The sequence below is a fragment of the Lygodium microphyllum genome, chromosome 6 (assembly GCF_053477565.2).
Source record: "Lygodium microphyllum isolate KBCC chromosome 6, Lygodium_microphyllum_v1.1.10, whole genome shotgun sequence".
Classification (NCBI taxonomy): Eukaryota; Viridiplantae; Streptophyta; class Polypodiopsida; order Schizaeales; family Lygodiaceae; genus Lygodium; species Lygodium microphyllum.
This window is the reverse complement of record NC_141140.1, coordinates 168,180,338-168,190,955: the sequence shown is the minus strand read 5'-3', so window position 1 is coordinate 168,190,955 and position 10,618 is coordinate 168,180,338. Positions and strand designations below refer to the sequence as shown.

At 37.2% G+C, this 10,618-nt stretch overlaps 1 protein-coding gene across 1 annotated transcript; it reads left to right on the top strand.

The window, feature by feature from the left end:
• The first annotated feature begins 855 nt into the window (after positions 1-855).
• LOC148035395 (uncharacterized) lies at positions 856-2,445 on the top strand. The gene is made up of 4 exons (XM_087680817.1): positions 856-1,266; positions 1,361-1,450; positions 1,549-1,810; positions 2,261-2,445. The coding sequence occupies exons 1-4, from the start codon at positions 856-858 to the stop codon at positions 2,443-2,445; spliced, it is 948 nt and encodes a 315-aa protein (XP_087536943.1).
• Positions 2,446-10,618: the final 8,173 nt, after the last annotated feature.

The window sequence follows — 10,618 nt, the reverse complement described above, 5'->3', positions numbered from 1 at the left end:
TTATATGGTCAACTGCAAATTCCACTAGTTATAGGTTGAATGTACAAGATATAGACCATAAGCTTGAATTCCCTTAATCTTGTGTGTAGTGAGTTTTCAAAGTATTTAGGAATATCTCTATACCCGTGATTCCCTACATTTTTAAATGTGGAATGTAATTCCCTAGTCTTATAAAAGAGTACATGTATAAACATGTAGGAGATATTGAAAATTTCCCTAAAATTATAGATGCACAATGCCATTCCGTAGTTGTAGGTATAGATGGATAGGAAATGTTGGTACGTTCTCATGACGAGTCCCCATTATTGCAAATGGGGAATGCAATCCCCTAATTACATGTGTTGGATACGACATGAACATGTGGGAAATGTTGAAATATTCCATGTAGGAAACGATAAAAAGCTCCCTGCTCCCACACTCTTGCTAGCATCTTTTCCCTTGGATTCTTAAGAGCAAGTCTAACCCGTTTCAAACCCACAATACCGCGTCAGCTGTCTGGTCGTAAAACTGTCAATCGGCGATGGTCGCGGCAGCCGAATGCCCAGCATCATCGGCCAGGCCTGAACCTCGCGTGTTGTATCTGTTTGAGAGTGGCATCGTACGCGGCAGCCGAATGCTCAGCATCGGCCAGGCATTGAAGCTGGCGTGTTGTAAGTGTTTGAGACTGGCATCGTACGCGTATATAAGCTGCGCCCCGCTCAGCCACAGTATTGTACGAGCGAGCCGGCGTTCGCGCTTATAGTCGATATACACGCACACATACAACTAAGCCACCTTGTACGTGTGATATACCCCTCGTGGCTGGGTTGCAGAAACATCGGCCAGTGCAGGAAGCGCTAATCTTGGTCCCCGATCATGGTCTGCACGGGCCCGCGTAAGAAATCTATGAAGAAACAAGCTTCACATCATTACAACCACCAGTCAGGATCATCGGTGGCGGCCGCGTCGATGCGCCTCCAGCGCCCCCTCTGTCTGATCCTAATAGCATTCATGTCCGTCGTCATCAGTTATGGCAACATTATAGAGGGAGCAGAGGCCACATTGCAGCTGTCCGTGTACACGCCTCCTGACGGTGGCTATCCAGAGAACTCGTCATGGATATCGCTCTTGGCGTCGGCCCTGCTGGGTCAAGGCACGCCCGGCCTATTCTGGGGTGCTGTCCCGGCAGATGCGGTAGAGTCAACTTGTCAGATGATCGAGGCTGGATATCTCACCATCCCGGCTACTGTCACTGCTTACGGTGTTACCCGTGATTGGAACTTGCAGGTATGTGGATTGTGCGTGCGGTTCACTCTCAATTTACTGTTTGTATTGCTTCGTTTTCTTTCGTACTCACTTCTGTACCATGTGTGTGTACCAGATCCAAGCCACTGGGGGCTGCGATGCATCATCAAACTCCCCTGCTGGTGTAGAGATTGTCTTCATCGATGATACAGAAGTCACCAATGTTGTAAGTGGCTGCTTGTTTTGAGTATGTACTATTGTACACGTGCTTATGTTGTGTAGCTATGCTTACATAGTTATTTTTCCTATTTATTGGGTTCTTAGATCATATGTGACGATAATGCTTGGACTGTTGGGTGCGGTCTTTATAATACGGGAGATGACGTCAACTCCTTGTATAAAGAGGGGACCTCAACAAGTACTCTCACAACTAATCCATCAATGATGGTCGCATCCTCTTCCACCACATTAACCACCATCGAAGTTGATGTTTCTAACTTTACTTCTGAATATGAGCCTCTCACTCTTGCATCTTCAAACAATGGACGACATCTCATGGACGTCTCACCCATTTGTGTTGGCGAAGGTTATCTTCCCGTACCTACGGTCTATTATTCACTAATATTTAAGAAAAAGACCATTCTCTTTCTTGGTTGGTTAAAATGATCAAAACATTGGTCCTTCCATACAATATAGACATTCATGGATCATCATTCCATAGCCTTTCTTCATGCACTCATTTTATGTGCATGTCATACCTACACACATATATGTATATATGGGTATCACATTGTTATCATCTTATGCCTAATATTAGTTTCTCACACATATATGTATATCAAACCTACACACATATATGCATGTATGGTTCTCGCATTGTTATCATCTTACGGCTAATATTCATTTCTCAGCTATGTTGATTGTGTATGACTTGACATGTTTGTGATCCAATGCTGATGTACTTGTCTTTGAGGTGTTATATACTCCAAAGTTACCATAAGTCACGTATCTAACTAGAGCTCCCAATCAACTCTAGGTGCTGCTGCTGGTGGCATATTTGGAGTAGCTGGTGCACTATTGACATGTCTTGTAGCTGATCCAATACTTGGGCCATTTTGTAGTTTAGCCGTGGTGGGAGTTACCACTCTTGCAGGTGTAGGAGCAAGATGTGCCGCTGATGCAATTGGAAGTTGTGTTAAAGGTGACATCATTTATCCATGATCGTTTTCTTAGTCATGTGCACGCATCTTTATGACCTGACGTTATCTATTTTTGAATTTGATGCACCTCATTTCCAGGTTTGAGAAACATATAGTAACGTTGTAGCCAATGAAAATACAATAAGAGCTACGAGTGTCCATAATTAATTGAATGGGTTTATGGTGTAGGAACCTCCATGGTCATGACAGAGGTTGGACATCGCAAAAAGATATGTGACATTGACATTGGAGAAAAGGTTTTAGAAAATTTTTCTATTTACACTTGAAATGGTTGCACTATCCTAACAATTAATTTATGTTTCTTATTTTTTTAAATATTATCTAGCTACTCCCATTTTACTACATCATGCACAACTTATTCTTTTTACATTCTATTTTCATAAAAGGTTGCAGTCTGGAATACCAATCTCCAAAAGCTAGAGTTCAACTATATATATGGATTTGGGCATGCTGATGCAAATGCATCATCAATGTTTTTGCAACTTGAGCTCTCTCAAAATCATGGTTCTTTTGACACACAAATAAAGAGGATCGAGCTCACTCCTTTGCACTTCGTTTTAATTCATTCTGGTAATTTATCAATATGGTGGAATTTCCCTCAACAATTTGACCTTCTTATATCTTCAAACCCATACATTCTAGAACTCATTCATTTAACAACCTCTTTTCTTAGTAGGAGATGACAATCTCTTTTATTACAAATATGCAAAAGATATTGTCCTTGGTGATAAAATGTTGGCTTGGGATGAGAATATCAACCAAATGGTTTCCTACTCGATCACAGGTAAGTTTTCAAATGTTGGAAAATGATGCTATGATAGAAGGCATCAATTTTCATGCTTGCCAAATAAGAATAATTGCTTATTTGAATAATAAATCTATGGTTTGTAGATATTCATTCTACTATGGCCAAAGGGTTGTATAATCCATTCACCTTGGAGGGAACAATCATCATTGATGATGTTGTGATCTCAGTTCATAGTGACTGGTTTCTTGATAGCCTTTTTGTTGCACTCAAAATTACACATTGGCTTCCATCGACTTATCAGGTATATAAACATGCATGTTGTTCTCATTTCTTAGCATGTTGTTTCCAAATTCTTAAATGGTTACTAGTTTCTTCCTATCAGATGTCTCACACAAGTTTTATGATTGCAGACCTTTCTTATTATACCACGACTCTTGTATCAAATTTTGGAAAAGGATGCTTATAGTAGACTGTACCACTTCCTTGATGCAAGTATTTGCATACCCAGGTTAGGGAGCAACTATGGGGGTAGCACTTTTCTAATAGCTTTTGTTCTTATTACTTTAGGAACATTTAATATAATTAATACCTCCATGTTCTCAATCCTAGAAAAGGGGAATCCTTATTCAAGAGTTTAGGAATAAAATTCAACATAACAATACAAGATCTTATTTGATCTATTTTATTAATTAAATCTTGATCAAAACTCCTCTCTCTCTCTCTCTCTCTCTCTCTCTCTCTCTCCCCAATGTATGTATGTTTCTCTGATAGAAAGTCACTTGTTAATGTGAGGACATTGAAAGCTTCACATGAAAAATACACCACCAAATACATTTTCTCTAACATAGGATATTGAACTCAATTAGAATAATTTGATGTAATAAAATTACTTTACCATAATAATGTATAATAGGTCCAAATATGAAATAAAGAATAAGCATTTGTGCATTACATTCATCCGTAATATGCATACAGATTATGCTAGATGATGCTATCAAATATCTAGGTGGTTCATCTATATGTGGATTGCAAGTTATTTCTTATCCTTTTCTAACATGCTAAGTCAAGGTGATTACAACTAATGCTGCTATTTCATATCGATGTGATTGTTTTCATGGAGAAATAAATGCATCACAATTAAGATGATAAGTTAGGAGTGGTGTACTTCCTTTCCAAAGTTGTATTCTTGCTTCCTAGCATGTTGTAAATATCTCATACAAACATGGGATTCTAAGCGTCCCGTTGGAGAGTTTAATGAGGCTTTAGAAAATGATAGTGTCTTTTACGATGCCTTGGTCTAAGAAGGGTTGTAACATAGATCTAGAGGTCTTGCTTATTGAAAAGAAAACATTGGTTAGATTAGCACTATTGTTTTCTCCAATTAATATGCTTCATTAGCTACTATCCATTTTAAGATTCACTATGAAACCAATTTGGCATATGGAAAACTCTCAAAGAAATAATTAAATAGCAATTTTCTTTCATTATCATTGGTTTTAAAATATTCATCATTTTGTGACTTTTAGATACCTTTTATTTCACTCAAACAAACCACTTTATTAGATACATAAGAATCACATCATTGTATAGCAATGACATTAGTTAAAACAAGACTATAATATTTAATGATGTCTCAAGTCATAGAGATATAATATTTATGGCATAGAAATAGATGTGGATAACAATAATTGTGAAAAAGATCAATCTACATAGAGATATAAGAATTGGCTTAGATTTTCTATACTAATAATCAATTTGTGCAAGTGTTGGAAGATATGGGATTCACACAATTTGAATTAGTATCAAATTGGTACTTACAAAATAATGCAACAAGACTCTAGTGGGTTTGTGTGGATCTGATCGCATCATTGTTACATTTTGAGACCACTGCCAATTCACCATCCTCTCTATCTAGCATGAAGCAAAAGGTTTGAGATTGTTTACGATTATTAATCAAACTCAATAGCAAAAACTAACAAGACTCGAATACTTATAATACGAACAGGAGGTGAGATAGTTTACTGAAAATCAACTCTAGCAATTTGTGAGAAACCTTTGGAAACTAGCATTGTTTTGAATTTTTCAAATGTTCGATGTGCTTTTATTTTAGTCTTATAAACCCACTTGCATTTAATAGCAGTACATCTAGGTGGTAACCCAGTTAGAACCCATATATCTTTAGAAGAAGAGATTCATACTTAGCTTCCATGGCCTCCTACCATTGTTCCTTTTGTGGGGATGACATGGCATCACTATAAGAGATAGGGTCTTCAAAATATTGACATGGCATTGATTGGAAGATGAACATAAAGATCAATTCCAAGGTCATCATCAGCAATAATAGGTGCAGGTTGTGAATCTCGATTTAAAGAGTCATTATTATCCCGTTAAGGAGGTTCATCATCATATAGAAAAGGAAAAGAAGTGAGTAATGAGTTTGTATCATCAACGTCCTCTAGTGACCACCTCTGCCCAGCATCCTCTTCAGACCATGTGTTGCCCATAAGTTGCTTATTGAAAATAGCATCTCGACTTACGATTACCTTCTTGGAAAATGGATCATAAAACTTGTATCCCTTAGAAAAAGTTCAGTATCCAATGAAAAAAACTTTCAAACTGGGAGGATTAAGTTTTCTACGAGACTCTTTGGGTACATGAGTATAAGCAATACATCCAAAAGATCGAAAATATGAAACAGAAGAAGTTTCACCTATCCAAGTATAATCCATATTTTACCAGAAGGAGGAGTTGTAGGAAGATAATTTTGCACAAATACTGCATCAAATCTACTTTAGCCTAGAAATATTGAGATAAGCTAGAATGAATGAGCAAACCTCGCATGGCATTGAGAATAGTTCTGTTTTTACATTCAGTAATACCATTCTATGAGGAGAGGAGGGAACTGTATATTCATGATAATTACCCTGATTATTAAAATAATCATCAAAATCATTTGAAATGTATTCTCCACCATTATCACAGAAGTTTCTTGATGTGATGAATATAAGGTTATGTAGCTTTTTGATATTTCTTACAAGATAATAAAGCTTATGATTTGTGTCGCAAGAGAAAAAAAGTGTTGTATCTTGAGAAGTCATCAATAAAAGTCATGAAATACCGAGATTGATATTTTGATGGAGGAAAGGGTCCATGAATATCGGTGTGAATAAGATTAAGAAAATCTCTAGAATGAGATGTGGTGGAAATAGAAAAGGGTTTGCAAAAATGCTTTCAAAGTGCACAATATTCACAAATACCCATATGAGGAGGAGCTTTAAATTCCATACCTTGAACAAGGTCACATTGATAAAGATTGGCAAGCATTGAAAAATCAGAGTGAACAAAGTGATGATGCCATATTTTGCTGTTAAGATCGCTCGGAGTTGTAACAACATTTGCAACATCTTCATTTAAAGATAACTCAAAAAGATTACCATTTCGAGGAGCAACAGGGATTGTTTGGCTATCTTTCTCAATTCGACACTTAATATGGTCACAACTGACAAAGAGACCAAGATCCACAAGTCTTGTAACTGAAAGAAGATTCCTTTGTAGATTTGGAACATGTAAAAATCCACACAAAGTTCTTGTTGAATAAAGATTACCTAGATATATATCACATATACCTTTGACTCGGCAGATTGTGTCCATCTGCAAGATAAACCAATTTCTTGAGAGGAATAGAATGATAATTATGTAACCATTGGGACTGATTTGTCATGTTTCCCATAGCACCAAAATCAATAATTAAATGAGATCCATCACAAAAATGTAGTACCCTTTCTTTTCTTTAGTAGTGTTGTCTTGTGTAGTAGCATATGCTTTATTATGATATGAATCAAAATGTCTCTTAAAACATAGATGGGTTGGATGGTCACTTTTTTGCAATAATCACAAGGAGAATAATCTCTGAATAAACGCAATTGTTTATTTATAATACCATGTTCTTCATCATATTGTTTTTCCCAGCAATCATCTGTAGTGTGACCATTTATATTGCAATAAGAACAATGTCTATTAGGAAACTTGAGATGAGGGAAGTTACCACCACGACCACTCCTACGTGTAGAGAGTGGAAAGGAATGCCTTCAAGCAAGTAATGCTTGGCTGATTTGTTTTGACTGCATGTCCTCTTGTGAGATCATAACTATTTCTTGATTTTTGTGGCATTGTTCATGTCGTTCTGAATATTCAATCAAAGATATAAAAGCTCAATCAAAATTGATCCCATCTTTGTTAGATAATATGGTAACAATAGTATCACAAGTAGGATCCTTTACAATATCAAGAAGTTATGTTACCAATTGTGTTCGTGGAATGGCATCACTGGCCGGCAGCAAGCTTAGATATGTGTTGTCATACAAGTTCCAATGTGCTATTGTAACTCAATGAGTTTACCACAAAGATAAAGTATTTCTGTAATAGATTTCTTCTCAAAATTTACTTTCAAATACTCCCATATAGCTTGTGAGGTTGAAAGATTACATACATCAAGCATAAGAGATTCTTAAAGAGCGGAAAGAATATATTGACGAGCTGGTTTGTCACCTTTGACCGCCTTATTGTAAAGAGTTTGCCACTCTTTAAAGATAGGTCGTTCACTTATAAGGGTATTATCATGAGCGTGATCAATATAAACTCCTATATGGAAGGAAATTAAATCTCATAGTACAAAAGGTGCTACATGATTCTCAATATGAACTCCTCTATGGAAGGGAATTAAAGCATGACAAAACCCTGAATTTAATGGTTAGACTAGGAACAGGGAGACAACCTTACCATATGCTAAATATAGTCTTCAACAAAGTAGTTACAAAAGTGGGGTTAAACGATACCTATCCCAGCCATGTTGGTTTAAGTAGATTAGTCAAATAAGGAGGTTTACTTATACCTATGCTCTTCACCAAAGTTGGTGATGCACTAGCTAAGATGGTGGATACCAAACTGTAGAAAGGAATAAAACATGGTATCCCTCTACTAATAACTCCCAAATATGCAACCAATTTTTTTATCAATGATAAGTCAAATCTAATTTTAGCTAACATGGCGAATTTGGGGCTAACATTTATGAGCAGTTCTTAGGCATAAAAAATAGTAAGCTTAACATGTATATTCTCTATCTAGGTTTGGAAGATACCTAGGATTCTTCCATTGGGTTGTAAGATAATCAAGGCGAGGAAAGTTTTCTTGTATCTAGAGTGCCCTCTAGGGTTGGGCATATGGATTTGATACATTTTGTGCCTTGGCTCTATGTTTTTGAGGCAACTAAGTAGTGGTAGACAAGATACTCTCAGCTTCCTTAATGCTTTTAATAGTAGTAACCCTTGTTAAAATCACCTAGATAATTCAATATATTGCTAATGTACAACTAATCCTTATTAAATTTCCATTGATAATTCACTAGTTTTATATAGGGAATATTTGAATGCATATATATGAAATATAATCATATTTTCTACATTTTATAAAATTTCCTATATAGGGAATGATTAAACGTTCCTTGTGCCCATGGTGCATGTTGCTCAAAGAATAATGAGTATAATCCATAGCTCACATTGAGTTTAGAAATCAACAAAAGGAATGGTTCATAGGGAGTATGCCAATGTGTACACTTGATGGTGTATCAATGCATCCCAACCCATTTGGCATTATTGTAAGAAGGAAGGCCAAGGAGCCTTATAGTGTAGTGCGGAAAGATAATTATATATAGAGTGATGGCATAGGAGGCCTGTCTCATGTGTGCATAGGGAAATGAGAATGTACTTCTCTCCAACTGTCAAAGCATCCCTTAATCCTCACCTCTCAGTTGATGAAAGGAAAATCAATCATGCTCATCCCCCTCTGTATCTCAAGCTCTGTTGATGATTATAGGAGGACAACAGAGTTCCTCACATCTCCTTGATTGAATCCTCACTGACACTTGTGCAAAGGTTGTATGCCTGGTGCACAATTGATGGTGCAACTGTGTATCCCACCCTATGTTGCTTGTATACGGTATGAGAAGGAAGGCCATAAAGCCTTATAGTGATGTGCACAAGAAAACTTTTGTGCTTTGTGCATTGAGAGGCCCATCTTGTGTATGCAACTCTCCATTCACACATCTCACCTTTGTGTTGGATATAAAGGGCAAGGATTGGTCACTCACCCAACCCTTTGTCTCATGCTTGGTTGATGAATACATAGGGGAGCCCATACTCACATTCTTATCTACTTAGGAAGAAATGTCACATCACTCAATGTTTGTTGATGAATATCGGCTTTGTTTGGTTGAAGATGTTCGCATGGCTTTATTGATGAAGAGGCATACGCATGGAGGTAGCCAAAAAGTGCAGTACCTGGATTGAATATGAGAAATATTGTCCGTTGGAGGAGTTAGAGGCATTTATGCGGTTACAGGATTCACGGCGCCAAAGGGAGGCAGCTTTGAATTTTTGCTACAAGAGTTTTTCTAGAGATTAGATTGTCCTAGACTGAGGGGTGCTACCATCTTTTCCACAGCGAGCTTCCCATCCAAGGGTGTTTGTCACCTTTTCTTGGAATGAGGTATGTCATAACAAGGAATTTCTTCCTTTTCTCCCATAACAGTTTTGTTTGTGTTTTTTATTTTTATTTTCCTTTTTTTTCTTTTCTTTTGCCCTACTACTAAGGGTGTTTCTACTTTTCTCAAAGAATAGATCGACATGAGAGGGACCTAAGTCCTTTTCTCCCATGACCAATATATATTGATTTCTTTTTTTTCCCTTTTTTTTTTGGAAGAGGAGAATGGCATGAATGCCATGTATCAAAACCATCCTCGCCACCTCTACTACATCAAGCATAAAAGAAGCCAAGGAGGGGGGAGAGGTGGCTATGAGGGGCTCACAGAACGAAACCACATCATCAAGATGAACAGAAAGGCTATTAAGAGTATTAGGTTAAGCTGTTGTCGTGATGTTATGAGGACACAGTGTGAAAAGGTATGGAATGCATCATCATCCAACTTCTTTATTGATCTAGAGAGTCAATGTGATCTGAGCCATTAGTACTAGTATGAGCTGCATGGATAGTCCAAAAATACTAGATTTTTGGATAATTTTAGCCTATTTTTGATATTTTTAATTGTAAAAATCTGAAAAAATTAGAAAAATATTCTAGATTAGGATGGCATGCAAAAAACTAGTTACTTTTTCAGCCAATTATGGGATTTTCACAAGAGGGACAGATTGACGAAATCGCACGCGTTGTGATCGATGTAAACAAGCTGAAATTTGTAGATTGAACTGCAAGAAGAAGGAGTGATATGGGAGATCCGTGCCAGGAGTCCCAAGGTTTCACTCCGCTTTCAGAGCCAAAGGAGCCATTAGATTTGTTTTCTGAGCAGCAAAGAAGGAGCTGTAATTTTGACGCACATTTTGTTCTACAAAGAAGCTCCAGGAGATCTAATGCC